A 16,117-nucleotide genomic window follows, 5' to 3' on the forward strand; every position below is an offset into this window, starting at 1 on the left:
AAAGACAAAGCCTCTATTCCATTCTGTCCTTCCCACTGGAGACCAAGTTCAGGTGGGTACCTAGAATTCCACTGGAACTTGAGAAGGACCATTCCTTATACCTATTACTTCACTGTTGCATGGCTTTGAACAATTCCAACAGTTAATAAAGCAAAACCTTGGATTCTGAACTTTCTACATCAATTCATTTTTCAGTTCATAGAGCACAGGAATTTCCATTTAAAACTCCATTGTTTGTTTCCTATGTGTCAGGGGAGTTGGGGAAGCCATGTACATTGCTATGATTTTTGATACTCCACTTCCAAGTGTCCAACCACAGTTGTACAGGTGGATTGTACACATGATGATGCCTAAATACATTTCTATAGTGAACACATTAAGAAATCTCCTTGGTGACTTCCTCCTAATTCCCACCCCAGCCTTGCCATGTTCCACAATACCCCTAAAAGCTCTAGCCCAAGGACTATACTGTCTGTATATATCAAATAGTTCTTTCTATAGACAATGTTCAGGTTGGTAGTCACATCTCTGGTACAAGGGACATTAATACATTTTTAAATTAATAGTCTGATAAATGTAAATAAAGAAAATATCCGCCGGGCCTGGTGGCGCAGGCCTTTAATCCCAGCACTCGGGAGGCAGAGGCAGGCGGATTTCTGAGTTTGAGGCCAGCCTGGTCTACCAAGTGAGTTCCAGGACAGCCAGAGCTATACAGAGAAACCCTGTCTCGAAAAACCAAAAAAAAAAAAAAAAAAAAAAAAAAAAAAAAAAAAAAAAAAATCCAATAAAAAAGAACCTCTAGAAAAATGAAAAAAAAAAAGACTATGGATTAAAAACTTCTAAAAACATGAGTTTGAAAATATATAATTTCTCACCTATGCAAAAAATAAGGATGCAATATGAATTATATGAGTGGCTTCAGGAATCTACAGGAACAAAGGCAGCTACACAGTGAGCCAACTTGTCCCGAAAGATACTAAGGCAAGAAGATACAAATGCAGGCAGATTCTTGAGTCCTAGGTCAGCCTAGGACACAGAGAATCCAGGTCCATGTGTGGTAGAAATGGTAATTTCAGGACCAAGTCCCACCCAGCTAGTTTACCCTGCTTGCTTAATAGAGACAGGTAGGTCTCTGAATTCTTTTGCAATGTCAAAAGGAAATGAGTGCTTGCTGTCTCTTAAGAATTAAGGGACTACCCAACCACTCCCACTTTCAGGCCCTGGCATTCCCCTATACTGGGGCATAGAACCTTCATAGAATCAAAGGCCTCTCCTCCCATTGATGACCGACTAGACTGTCCTCTGCTACATATGCAGCTGGAGCCATGAGTCCCACCATGTGTACTCTTTGGTTGCTGATTTAGTCCCTGGGAGCTTTGGGAGTACTGGTTAGTTCATGTTGTTGTTCCTCTTATGGGGCTGCTAACCCCTTCAGCTCCTTGGGTCCTTTCTGTAGCTCCTTCATTAGGGGCCCTGTGTTCAAACCAATGGTAGGCTGTGAGCATCCACCTCTGTATTTGTCAGACATTGGTGGAGCCTCTCAGGAGACAGCTATAACAGGCTTCTGTCAGTAAGCACTTGTTGGCATCCACAATAGTGTCTGGGTTTTGAGATTGTATGTGAGATGGATCCCCAGGTGGGGCAGTCTATAGATGGTCATTCCTTCAGTCTCTGCTCCACACTTTGTCTCTTTAACTCCTTCCATGGGTATTTTGTTCTCCATTCTAAGAAGTATTGACGTATCCACACTTTGGTCTTCCTTCTTCTTGAGTTTCATGTGTTTTGCGAATTGTATCTTGGGTATTCTGAGTTTATGGGCTAATATCTTCTTATCAGTGAGTGCATATCATGTGTGTTTTTTTGAGATTGGGTTACCTCACTCAGGATGATATCCTCCAGATCCATCCATTTGCCTAAGAATTTGATAAATTCATTGTCTCTTTAAAATTTCTTGATGATCAATGCTAATTCTGAAGCTTGATTGTATTTCATAGAAAACAACTGCCTTAGAATCAAAGAAATTGGGAAGACTGAGGCATAGATGGAGAGAATCCCTGTTTTTTGAGTTTACCCAATGAAAACAATGTTTATGTCAGAGGCTAAGGATGAGTTCAATAGACTAAACAGTCAATTGTAAATGGTTGGTTTTAAAAATACTACACAGCCACACACCATCCAAGTAAATGCCAAATGCAGTCAATGAACCCTTAATGATAGAGTTAATATGACCCCAGAATGAATCAATTCTAAGGTTGTCTAATGCACCCTGTCCTGCCAATAGTACCATATGTTTATACAGAAAACTCTCTGCTTTTGTATATGACTTAGACATCATGGATCAGACATGGATGCATTTAACCAGAATTACCCCCAAAACAGGCTATTCAAATTCTAACAATGAATGGGTCAGCAGAAACTTCCCTTTATTCTTTTCTTCAATTCTCCATCACGACTGCACAGCCTAATCATCATACAGTCTAACCAATGGCTGCATAATGTAACCAATGGTTGTACAGCCTAACTACTATGCATCATGTTCTCTCCTAGAGCCTTGATTTGGGAACCCTAGCCCATAGCACAGGACTTCCATGATCCACTTCCTACTGCCTCTCTTCAGACCTCACCAATATCTCTGTCTGCCCCTTTGCCACACTACTTTGATGTTTCTTCAAGTAGATAACCATGCCTTTGCCTGAAGATTCCGTCATGTCTGTTCCTCCTTCCTCAACACAACTCTCATCCCTTCTAGTGCACCTTCTTCTACCCAAGTCTTCTCTGATGTCTCCTACCATGAGTAGAAAGTCTGGAGACAGTATTAAAAGAAAGAAGTGTGTCTTATTTTTTTAAATATATATTTGTTATTTTTTTTCTGAGTATCTATTTCCTTTGGAAGAACAGGCCTCAACTTTTTAAGAGTCTTCAAAAGTTACTTTTTCAGTGCATAAAGGCATTATAAAGGGGCTCTGTGCTCAAACCTGAGCTTGACTAAATTTCACTGTGCAGCTTTGCAACCTAGGCTTTTGTTTTTATCTGTGAAGTGAGAATAATTATGTCACTATTCTGTGAAGGCTGAACACTACATAAGCATGAGACCAAATATCCATTCAAGCAGATACCTGTTGAGACATGTTCCTAAGAAAATCCTTGTACTAAGAGCAGTGTATCTGCATTCCAATTTACAGTATGGGACCCAGGAGATGATTGTAGAAGTGTTTGACCATGACAGTGTTCAGCCAAGAGGACAGAGCTAACTCCAGAGGAGTAGGTGTCACCAAGTGCACATGATAGCCTAGCAGAGGACACTGAAGTGTTGCCAACCAACACAATCCAGACAGTAGCATGGCATAAAGGCCTAATTCTTTACTCTTTCCACACTGACTTTATTTTCATTATACCTAATTCTAATCTCAAAGGGCCACATAAAGAAGCCTAAGAGGATGTCAAATATCTAGGTATATCTGTGCTTATCAGAAGAACCTTAAACCTTAAAACAAGCCATGATTGCTTATTTGAGATTAAGAACTTCAATCTTTTTATGTACTTCCAACCCAAAGTTCTTATAATTACTTCATTTTCTGTAACACAAAACCACAATAATTTCAGGAATTCATTTTGTTTTGTTTTATTTGTATGTTTTTCTTGACAGGGGTTCTTTGTGTAGCCCTGGCCATTCTGAAATTTATTTTGTAGGCCATGCTGGCCTCAAACTCACAAAAATCCACCTGCCTCTGCCTCTGCCTCCCAAGTTCTGGGATTAAAAGGATGCTATACCAGAGTCCAGTTTAATCTGAGGTATTCTTGTGCTCTGTCCATCCATATTTTTTTAATGTATTAGAGGAAAATATCCTTGCTTGAAACCTTAGGTCCACATGTTTGGTTTATTCAGTAGTTATGCCAGCGGTCCAAACTGCTAAACAGAGATGGAAGCCCACCTCTAAGCTTTGACTGTTGGGAACCATCGACATCATATAACTGCCTTTTCAGACTTATTTGCTCTAGAGCCACTTTATTGATTTCTTTTAAGTATAGAAATCATTTAAACCTACATTTAAGAGGATTAACAACTTGAATGGGTGTGGTAGTACACACCTGTAGTAATAACACTTAAGGAGGCTGAGGTAAGATTTCAAGTTCAAGGCCAATCTAAGCTATAATTTTCAAAAAGAAATAAAATTAATAACATCTAGTTAGAGATATCATTGCCATGTTGCAATGAGAATAGTGTGGTGTTGCTGAATGTAATTTGAGGGCTGAACAGACAGATTTGAGAACAAATTAAATTATCTTTATCCTACCCCTACTGTGTGTATGTAAAAACTCTTGCCTATAATAAGGTAAGTCTAGAGTTACTTTTTACTCTCACAGTAGGGTGTGTGTGTGTGTGTGTGTGTGTGTGTGTGTGTGTGTGTTCTTTTTTGTGTGTGTGTGTGTGGTTTTTCAAGACAGGGTTTCTCTATATAGCCCTGGCTGTCCTGGAACTCACTTTGTAACCAGGCTGGCCTCGAACTCAGAAATCCCCCTGCCTCTGCCTCCCGAGTGCTGGGATTAAAGTCGTGGGCCTCACACCCAGCTCTTGTGTGTGTGTTCTTTAAGGTAATGATTTACTAAAAACTACCTTGGCACACTCATGGCCTCATTCACAGTCACGATGCACTAGGCACTCCTCCGATTTTTCTTCATAGCTTTGTACAACTTAATATTCAGGCTAGGGAAACTAGAAATTTCTTCCAGGTCAAACAATTCCTTAAATTTATCTACAAATTTATTTTCTTTCTCCAGCCTGAATCTCATAGCCCAAAGTATAATGGTAGTTTCTTTGCAGAGATGGTCAAAGGTCATGAGAAGCTCCTCCAGGAATGGATGGGCATAGACAACATCTGCTGCCAGGATGTAGTCAAAGGTATTGGAAGACCTGGGGAAATGCCTGTCTAATGCTACTCCCCAGGATAGTTCTTTGACCTGAGGCAGATGCTTGCATTTCATTTTGGTGTTTCTGGAAATATTATATTGCAGGTTTCCGAGTAACTCAGGTAAGTCTGTGGCAGTCACACGGGCACCTGTGAAAAAGAGGTTCAGATGAAAGGCGATCCTCATGGGATGTCAGTCAGGCTTCAAATCAACATGCACTCTGAGATTCTTTATGACTGCTAGATCCAAAGAAAAGACTGGGGGCACATACAAACGGGCAGTGCTTTTCAGAATGGACTCCAAAACACTTCTGTGACCCTCTTTTTAAAAGAAGAACAAAGTAGAATCTTATGGTTCTTCTGTATCTTGCTGAATCCCTGGGTTTTTGTCTAGCTCATCATCTTTCTCCATTTAGCTATTACAGAACAAGGGGGAAATGACCACAAGAAAAAGACTATCTCATGGCAATAATCTAAGGTCACTGCTGAAGGCCAACAGATATTTTTGAAAAGAGTCCTAAGATTTTGCATGCTTTGAAACTTGATGAATTACACAGGGTAGCAACAAACTACCAATACTATGCTGGCTTTTTTTTTTTTTTTTTTGTCAACTTGACAGATGTTTCCACAAAACTGTCTTGTGAGTATATTTGTAGGGACATTTTCTTGACTTAGGATCCATGTAAGAAGGCCTAGCCCACTGCAGATGGAGACACCCCTGACGAAGTGGTCCTTAGTTGTATAAGAAAGCAGGCTAAGCAAGCTCTGACTACCAAGCCAGTAAGTCACCCTCCTCCCTGGCCTGTTTATGAATTCTTGTCTCAGTTTCCTGCTTTGGGTTCTAATCCTTGGCTTCTCTCAGTGATGAAATGTGACCTGAGAGCTGTAAATGAAATGACCCTTTTCCTCCCCAAGTTGTTTTTGGTCATGGTGTTTATCACAGAGACAGAAACATAACTAGGGTAAGTACCACACAGAAGCCCCTGGACTCCATCAGTGCAATTTAGACAAGCAAATCTAGGTGGAGAAATGAGTCAGGACTTACAAGTAGATCACCCACTAATAAACATCAGTGGATATGATACTGGATGACTTGTAAAGAATGGTTGCTACTATAGAAATCAGTGTAAAGACGTATGAAAGGATAAGTAATTCAACAAAGTGGAATATTCCAATACTCTTTGTCTCTAGAGGTGACATTCCATTAGTCATCCTTCCACTAAGGGTTGCCTGAAGCACAGGATTTAGCTTGTACAAGAAAATAGAAAGCCTTGAACATTCACTTCTTTAAGTGTGTAAGACATTTGAAGAGAGGGGTCTGCATACATGTTGATATTAAGAAATGATCTGATTCTTGCAAAAGTTGACTTATATTTTTATTTTTTCTAATCCTCTAATAAACATGATCATCAAGAGTCAGAAAGAAAATATTCTGAGCCTTTTATGTAGGACCAAAGAAGTATATGTAATATTGGACAGGAAGTGTTCATATGAGTAGAGAAAGGAACGAAAACTTTCTCAGTTTGTCCCATGAAAAAGTACTGTGACATGGATGTTTATGGCTGGTTTTACCTTGCTTCTACCCTAAGCATAAATCTTCCTACCAAGATATATGCATGTGTACAGTCTTTTTGTTTTTAAGGTTTTTCAAGACAGGGTTTCTCTGTGTAGCCCTGTCTGTCCTGGAACTCACTCTGCAGACCAGGCTGGCCTCAAACTCAGAAATTCGCCTGCCTTTGCCCACCAAGTGCTGGGATTAAAGGTGTATGCCACCACGCCCGGTGCATGTATACAGTCTTAAAGCCAAAGGTCCTCTGTGCAGGACAGGATGCTTACAGAAAGAAGACAGAAGCAGTTTCTGAGGTGGGAGCAAAGAGCAGTACCCTTTTCAGGAAGAACCTTGGCAACAGCTAATTTCTAGAAATGTGGTTCTTAAAGTGAATTTTGAACAGTAACAGAACCTAAACATCACCTATAAATAGAGCTAGAATTGGACAAAGCCATAGTAACACACAGTAAAAACTAGGATAAGGAATGAGAAGCCACAAGTGTATAAGAAATGAGCTCAGAATGAACTTTAACCATTTACATGTTATAGTCACATGTTAGCTATCTCTTCACATCAATTGCAGTAATATCCTTGTGAAAATTAAAATGGAAGGAAAATATGTAAGTCATTGATAGAATTCTAGGAAGATTAACCTTCACATTAAAAAAATTAAATATATTTTTATTAGATATTTTCTTTATTTACATTTCAAATGTTATCCTTTTTACTAGTTTTCCCTCTGAAAATCGCCTGTCCACTCCCCTTTCTCCCTGCTCCCCAACCCATCCACTACCATTCCCAGTCCTGGCATCCCCCTATACTGCGGCATAGAACCTTCACAGGACCTAGGGCCTCTCTTCCCACTGATGACCGACTAGACCATCCTCTNCTACATATACAGCTAGAGCCACAGTTCCACCATGTGTTTTCTTTGATTGGTGATTTAGTCCCAAGGAGCTCTGGGGGGTACTGGATAGTTCATATTGATGTTCCTCCTATGGGGTTTCAGACCCCTTCAGACCCCCTGGGTACTTTCTCTGGCTCCTTCATTGGGGACCTTGTGCTCTGTCTAATGGACGATCGTGAGCATCTACTTCTGTATTTGCCAGGCACTGGCAGAGGCCCTCAGGAGACAGCTATATCCTGTCAGCAGNCTCTTGTTGGCATCTGCCATAGTGTCTGGGTTTGGTTAACCTTCACATTTTAATGTAGATAAATCTAACTTTCAACAAATCTTTTTAAAATCCTAAGGTAAGGAACACAGCTTGCCCATAATGTGTTGGGAGTACCAGCTACTGTATATAATGTCTTTGTTTTTACAGACACAAACATTACCAATTTTAGGATACTGATCAAATGAAGCTCATCTTTTTTTATATTTGTCTCAAGTTTAAAAAACACACTGGAGAGATCAATTCTTTTTAATGAACTGAATGGCTTCCCAAAACACAGACTCTACTCCTAGAACAGGGGGANTCAACAGATAGTGANCNGAGCCCCTGACTCTAACCACGCTACAGGAAACGGCATCCAGGCANAGGAAANTTTCATTTCAGTATTGAGAGTGACGTCAAGGATCCTGTNTTTCTTCAGTGATTAGAAGGTTGTAAATTACTAAATCTTAAATTCCTCTCAAGATGTTAAAGCCATAGGCTTGTAATTCTGAAGACCAAAGTAACTAAGATAGATTGGGGTAGTGAACCTCAGAGAAGGCAGCCAAATGAAAAGAACACATAAGAACAACAGATATCGGACTAAATCGTGAAAGCCACACTGGAAGATAGTACTGCACATTCAGTTGGGAAAGATGGTGGTGAGAGAACTGGTGAGGTCCTACATGGAAAAATGGAATGTAAAAACAAATCCAAGGACGACCCTCTAAAACTCACAGCAGAGCTATGAGCTTCATGTGATTTCTAGTATTCCTTCCCTATTTTAACAGGTACATGTTCATAAAAGTATAGGACTCCAAGACCCCCAAAGGAGTCTAGCAGGATGAATAAGTTTACCCGCTACCTAGGCTTTTAAGTTCTCGTCCCACAGGAAAATTTAAAATTACCTAAATAGAAAATTCTAGAAAGAAACCAGCGAAGAGATACTAACATTGGTAGAGTTTCTTGATGAAGTNTGTTTTAAACAATTAAAGAGTTACACATAAGCCCAGATCATAATACACTGGAGAGCAAAAGTAACTAATATTTAATCATTGGTTTTCTGACCAATTCCATTCAATAAAAACATACCTACTTNCCAAGTAAGCTTGCCACAATGGAGACAAGCCCTGTTCCAGCTCCAATTTCAATCACATTTTTATCAACCATGTTATATTGCTTGGCATGNGTCTCCAGAAANTAGCATAGAACAAGGGCCTATGGAAATTGAGAAGAAAGGTTGTTTGAAGTAATCATAGTAAAATTAAGCCTTATTATGTAAATATACCACAAATATTATGATCTGCATGTATGCACATTTGGGTGTAAGTAAATTTATGGATTTTCTTNTCATATCATCAGAAGTAGATCTTCTAATGGGCTCAAAATTTCGACTGGCTAGAAAATGTTCTTGTTAAGAAAGACAGAAATGAGTGAAAATACAGAGTCTGATTGTTTAAAATTGACCATCTTTAAACTTTAACAAATCTAGAGAATTGTAAGTAATGTGTGAGGTTGGGGTGGGGCGTAGTGGTCTTATGCCGCCTTTCATGAGATAACTGGTAAAAGAGTAGCATCCTTTAAGAGTGTCCTGTTTATGAGTTGCATGTAGATATGCAACTCTTTATGCTTGCTTATTCAAATAGAGCCAATAAAATGGGAAATAAAAACATTTACTCCCCTCTTTTCTCATAGTCACAAAAACTGAAGACATCTACATTTTTATTTAGCCTACAAATGTTGATAAAGTAAAAAAACAAATTTAATTGTTGGAAGCGAGCTCCCAACACTAAATTTTAGTATTGTGTAAGATCACATAATAGAACCTTGCAACCTGTTTCCTTCTTCCAAGTAGAATACAACAAGGAATGAAACTGGGAAATAATTGGGTACAGCAAATTTGTAAGAAATTATAATAATTGGGTACAGCAAATTTGTAAGAAATTATACCGATGGCCAGACAAATGCACCATAACAATCTTTGCCTTCAGTAATCTGAATCTCATGACCAGCAAAGTGAAAGCCTTCCCACGGAAGAGTCGTTATCAGAGTTGGGATGAAGCTTCTCGCCATGATCTCTGCGACCACCTGCTTGTCATCATCGTCATCTCTGGGCTCTGAAAGAAAAAAGAAAAAGAAAAGGAAAGGAAAGGAAAGGAAAGGAAAGGAAAGGAAAGGAAAGGAAAGGAAAGGAAAGGAAAGGAAAGAAAAAGCAGTGGTTTCATGATAAATGAAATAAGCCAGACCCACAGGTAAATATCGCATGCTTTTCCTCAGGTGAGGAATCGAGATTTAAGGTTTAAACAAGATTTTCCTAAATGTTTTAGATACTAAAATGGAAGGAGGATTATGCAGGAGGAGGAAGGACTAATGGGAGTGGAAAAGAAAAAAGGTGGGAAGAAAGGCAAATACTGCATGTTGTTTATTATATGTTGAGCCTAGACTTTAGAATGTAGATGTGGGGCTGCTTGGGGCTATGAAAGGAAAGAAGTGCAAAGAAAGGAGGCAGGAAAAGGTGATGTAGGTGATTATGAAAATATTATAAAGAAACCCATTAATTTGCATGCTTACAAAAATAATAAAAAGTACTTTTAAGTCCTATAAAAAGAAAACCTGCCACTGCATTCTCCCCCCTCTCCCAAAATGGAGGCCACAGCAAAAAGAATAAGAAGGGGAAGAGCATCTCCTTTACAGACTTTCTAGCTGAGGAGGGGGGGAACTGGTGGAGGAAGCACCTATGTCCCCAAACCAGTCAGCTGGGCTGATAAAACAGGCGATCTGGAAGGAGATGTGTCAACAATTTGGTAATGACGATGATGTGAACGGGACACCTCTGATTAGGCATTCCATCCTTCCCACTGCTCGGGAGTCCAATATCGACTGGAGCCGTCTTCTCACATCATTACCCTACACTGCTTTTCTAGGGAATCTGTCCTATGATGTGACGGAAGACTCCATTAAGGATTTCTTTAGAGGATTAAACATCAGCACTTTACCCTTTCCACGTGAACCCAGCAATCCAAACAGATTGAAAGGTTTCGGCTATGAGAACTTGCAGACCTTGATTCTCTGCTCAGTGCTCTGAGTCTCAACGAAGAGTTTCTAGGTAACAGGAGAATTTGAGTGGATGTTGCTGATCAAGCACGGGATAAAGATGGGGATGACCGTTCTTTTGGTCGAGATAGAAATCAGGATTCTGACAAAATAGACACAGACTGGAGGGCCCATCCCACCACGGACAGCTTTGATGACTACCCACCTAGAAGAGATGATAGCTTTGGAGACAAGTATCGATCGAGATCCTGACGATTCAGACTGGTATCAGGGTGTGTATAAGGGATGGTTATCGGGGCGGCCCACACAGAGACGTGAGGGCTGGGGTCGCTATGATAACCGAGGCTATGACTCCAGGATAGGCAGTGGCAGAAGAGCNTTTGGAAGTGGGTACTGGAGGGATGATGACTTCAGAGGAGGTGGGGACCGCTATGAAGACCGATATGACAGACGGGATGATCGGTCATGGAGCTCAAGGGGTGATTACTCTCAGGATAATTATAGGCGTGATGACAGAGGTTCCCCCCACCAAAAGACTCAAACTAAATCTAAAGCCTCGCAAAACTCCTAAAGAAGATGATGACCCTGCTGACACCACCCAGTCCAGCTGAGTGGCTTTTGTCTTTGGAGGGGCAAAGCTTGTTGACACAGCTGCTAGAGGAAGAGAAGGAGAGGAGTGGCCACAGAAGGAGCAGAAGCTTCAGTTCAGCCCAAACTAGACCCCGGACCTGAGAGAGACACCCAGGCTGGCGAAGTGAAGAAACTCAGGAAACTCCTGTAGAGGACAGGAAGTGAGTTATTGCAGACTGGGACCTCGGTCACACCTGGCAGAAATACACGAAGAGGGGAGAGAGAGAGAGAGAGAGAGAGAGAGAGAGAGAGAGAGAGAGAGAGAGAGATCTAGAAAATGAAACCCCTCAATGAAGAAGAAGGCTGTCACTCTTCAGCCTCTCAGCCCCCTAAACCTGACCAGCCTCTAAAGGTCATGCCAGCCCCTCCACCAAAGGAGAATGCGTGGGTGCAGTGAAGCTCTAACCCTCCTGCTTGATCTCAGAGTTCAGACCCAGAGAAGCCATCCCCTACAAGTGGTGGAGGGAAAGTAGCTCCAGCTCAGTCCTCTGAAGAAGGACCATCAAGGAAAGATGAAAATAAAGTCGATGGGGTGAGTGCCACAAAAGGCCAAACTGGAAGCTCCAGCCATGGTCCCGGGGATGGAGGGAGCAGAGACCACTGGAAGGAGTTGGATAGAAGGACGTCAAAAAAAAAAAAAAAAAAAAAAAAAAAAAAAAAAAAAAAAAAAGAGGGCGTCAGATCTCATTACGGATGGTTGTGAGCCACCATGTGGTCTGTATGTTGAGCGGGAGTACCACATCCCTATATGCTAGGATAAAAAAAAAAAAAAAAAAAAAAAAAAAAAAAAAAGATCAAGACTCCAGATCTGTACCTGAGCCAAAGAGATCTGAGGAGATTCTGAACTCCAAGTTCAGTTCTGCAAGCAAGTATGCTGCTTGGTCTGTGAACGGTGAGGATGAGGATGAGGGAGACGACTGCACTGAGCAGACCTCCACACCCAGGGCTTTCTCCTAGTTTCCACACTGGAACCTTCAAGAGCTTAACAAACCTCTATTCAGACAAGACTAAATAAACTCACCATCTCCTGAAGACCTTTCTAAACTTTATAAAAAAAAAAAAATGAAATGAAATTCTTTTGCATGCTGCTGCAGCCTGTTAAAAGTATTGAAGTAACTGGAGAATCACCATTGTAGCCAGAGAAGTGGCTACCGTTTTGTTTTGTTTTGTTTTGTTTTGTTGAATGGGAAAGTTGTGTCTGATGATACCAAGCAGTTAACTGTGTGACTAGTGCCTGGGGCTCCATTCAGCAGAAATGCAGTGACAGAGAAGCAGTCACATCAGTTAGGCAGTAGAGAAAGATGCAAAGGAGAGGAAGTGAGATTTCTACCTTCTAATTCTAATTTTTATTCTAAGTTGGCGCCTGTGAATTCCCAAATATTACCTGAATAAATTTCCCATCCTTAGAGAGGTTGCTCTAGTCTCTCAAGCTGTTTTAGTCTCCAGGAAGCTGCCAACCCCTCTACTTTAGTTCTGACTCCAGTAGGGCCAGCCTAGATAGAATGGTTTTATTTTTCTTTACCCCATGAGGGGGGAGTTGGGAGTGAGTCTGCAGGCCACTAATGAGTAGTTCTGTTTGGGGGACCAAAATGAATGGGAAACTCAATCGTGGTATGAAAAGTTTTGGGGAGGTAATCGATTATATTTTATACCAGCTAGTAAGGGAAAGGTGTGACCTCCAGTTAAACACATGAATAGAATGGTCATTTCTGGATGAGGAAGCACTTAGAGGTAGTGGGAAGATCTAGTCTTGTGTATCCTGTTTTGTCCCTTCTAAACTGTCCTTTCTAGAGGTTCGAATATATCCCCATTTTTTGAAAACCTGTCATTCTGGTCATCTCATGTTCTTGATGACACTTAGCATCCCAGAGCTGTCTATGAGTCACACACCTCCCACGGACATTGTATATTGGTCACAAAAAACTGTGGCCTGAGGAGTCATTGTTTTTCTCAAGCAAAACCAGCTCTGCATTATCTTTGATTCCTGCCCCTATCTGCCTGCTCCTGCTGTTTTCATCACCAACTGATGGGCTTGGGTGGCAAATAGGAGTGTGTAAATGGGCTGAGTTGGAGGTCTTCAGCTTGATTGGGGTGTTTTAAGGTTTCTGTAAATTTCCTTCACTGGAACCCCACACTGGTGCCTGAGTTTATAATGTATGCGACCTAGACTGTGGTTTTCTGCCAAAGAGGGTTGGATTCCTTATTCCCCTCAAGAATAAAGGATAACACAAAGAATTATTGAGCAAGGTCCTGGTTTCTCTTGCAACACTGTAGCTTGACCTGTCTGTTTTGATGTGCATCTTTGTAGCGGTCAGCTCCAAAGATGGCAAACCCCCCCCCCCCCGTTGTGGGTAGTCAAGTACCTGCAGACAAATGATAACTTGGTCTTAGCACAAGGTCCTAGGCCTGCTGTGCTAAGACCTAGGAGCACTGATGCCTTGTGCTGCAGTAGTAGGCACAACATATCACTTCTCTGGTGGATTTGATTGGCTAGTAGCTAGGAAGTGGGCTTTGGCAGAGATACCCACAGCTGAATGAGGTTTCAAAAACCATTGTTGTAGACAATGAGAAGGTAGTTTGCACTCTTCGTGTCTATTTCCCTTCCAGATAGTTGCACCCAAAAGACAGCTGTTTTGTCCCACTCCCCTACTTTGCTCCTCTGTTGAAGTAAAAACAGGGGTTGACTGATGTCCCGCTCCTGGATACATGTAAAATTTGTACAAAAATATCTTGTATGAAAATGATTTGTAATCTGTACATACTACTTGGGAGATAATCTTGAGATGTAAAATCCCATCCTTTGGCTTGAGGGTTTTTTTTTTCCTCCGAATAAATCCAATATTAAAAAAAAAAGAAAAGAAAACCACTGGAACATATATTGTAAGAAAAATATAGCCTTTCCTATTCAAGGTACTTATGAATAGTCATTGACATTAGAAGAAATTAACTAGCAAACTATTTAAAAGCATTGGGACAGCAATATGGCACAGTGGGTAAATCACCTTGTTGCCAACCTGAGGACTTATATTCAATCTCTAGAACCCACATTGTAGAAAAAAAGAACTGATTCTCCCAAGTTGTCCTCTTACCTTCACACCTAACCTCATCACTCCTACCTTCAATTTAAAAACAATGTGAGAATAAAAATGTTACATAATTTAACGGAACTTTTCATATGTCAGGGCCTCACCGTCTCTATGATGTTTACTGGAGTTGATATCACCACCATCTATTTCTGTAACACTAAATGAAGCACAAAATAACCGATATACTTAAAAAAAAAACCATGTCTTAAGTGCCATCACTGGCTTCAACCAGATTAAAAGAAAGGTTGGTGATGGAGTATAAGATCTTGTCTTCTACATCAACTACACAGTAACCTCCAAATGTCTTGGTAATATTTAATAACCTATAACTTATGATCTCTGGTTCTTCAGAAGAAAACAAAGATACTTAATTCTACCCAACAATATACTCCTGTGCTGTTTATAATCTTGTGTTTATATGTAGTTTTTTTTTTTGTCCTATGCATAGCACCATAGCATCTAGCACTGCACTTTCCATCTCCCATAAACATTGGCTCTCAGAGATGCACAGAAGGCAAAAAGATAAACAATGGGTATTCCTCACCAAGACTAGTGTCATTCAATACATTGACCTGAAACTCTTCTTAAACCATAGCCATTTATATTCAGGGACCAAATAATGCTGGTAATATGTTTTATTTGAACTATAACTTTCATCTCACTACATACACTTGGTTTGCTAAGAATGACATGGTGACAATATCAACATTTGTTGTAGACATTCTTTAGGAAAAATCAGAGATACTAATTGCTTCCTTGACCTTTAGCTGAATTTCACCTCTTGAGCCTCCTTGACTACTCCTTATAAATATCACAGTCCTTTGACAAACCATCTAAGGTGCCAGGGATCAGTAGACATCAGAGCACAGCAAATCTAAGGGGAGTCTCCAGGAGTTTCAGTCATTGTTATAAAAACTTCACTAGTGAAACTTTACTTGTAGAGTCTGATGTAACTAATTTTGCACATAAGTGTTATTTTAAAAGTGAGTTGACCACATTAGTGCTGTTATTTAAGAAGTGAATGACAGCAAATGTGTCTCTGACTTTTCACTTTGTCTTTCTGGAAAAAAAGAGAATGCATCATTTCATTTTGTTAGTGACAACAACTTTACCTCTATAAGAAAATGAAATCTTAGCAACATATATGAATAATATATTATAATGAAAAATTAAACTTAAATAATTTTTATAATTAAAATTAAAATCACAAAGGATCCTTATTCAGATTAGTAAAATATCACAGGCTAGTCAAAGTAGCAAAGTTTTATATATATATATATATATATATATATATATATATATATATATATATATAAAATACAAAATCAAGGAATTGCTTTACAAATATGTTATTATCCCAGGTTTGGCTACCTTAGAGCTTTTTCATACAAAATATTCTGTACCATTTTAAAGCTATTAATCTTTGGTGACAGGGATTTAAAATCTACCAGGTGTTCTTGTTCTCCTGAGAACAAAAGAGATCGCAAATGTGATGTGAAAATTAGCACAATTCTGCCAAATTCCATTGATGCATTTCTTTAGAAGAATTCAGCAGTAAATCCACTCCGCTTCTGGACTGCAACCTTCAGAAACAAAGGATTGTCTATATCTCCTTTTCTACATTTAAAGTCAGTAGAAAAATAAAATAACAGAGGGTTAGAACACAGAGGCACACAGAAAAGAGAAAATACCAGCTCTTAAATAGCTATGACACAGAGGCACATAGAAAAGAGAAAATAC

General features: G+C 40.0%; 1 protein-coding gene and 1 pseudogene across 1 annotated transcript in view; one reads left to right on the forward strand and one right to left on the reverse strand.

Annotated features, from left to right (window-relative positions):
• Positions 1 to 4,528: 4,528 nt before the first annotated feature.
• LOC110321425 (protein-lysine methyltransferase METTL21E) overlaps positions 4,529 to 16,117 on the reverse strand; it is a 17,455-nt gene continuing 5,866 nt past the window's right edge. Inside the window, exons 3-5 of the mRNA XM_029539073.1 lie at positions 9,558 to 9,724; positions 8,709 to 8,825; positions 4,529 to 5,058 (exon numbers count right to left, since the gene is read on the reverse strand). Of these exons, the coding sequence (XP_029394933.1) occupies positions 4,654 to 5,058; positions 8,709 to 8,825; positions 9,558 to 9,724 (689 nt within the window). The 3' untranslated portion in view covers positions 4,529 to 4,653. The remainder of the gene's footprint in view (positions 5,059 to 8,708; positions 8,826 to 9,557; positions 9,725 to 16,117) is intronic.
• Positions 9,871 to 12,248, forward strand: LOC110321426 (annotated as a pseudogene).

This window comes from Mus pahari, chromosome 5 (assembly GCF_900095145.1).
Source record: "Mus pahari chromosome 5, PAHARI_EIJ_v1.1, whole genome shotgun sequence".
Lineage (NCBI taxonomy): Eukaryota > Metazoa > Chordata > Mammalia > Rodentia > Muridae > Mus > Mus pahari.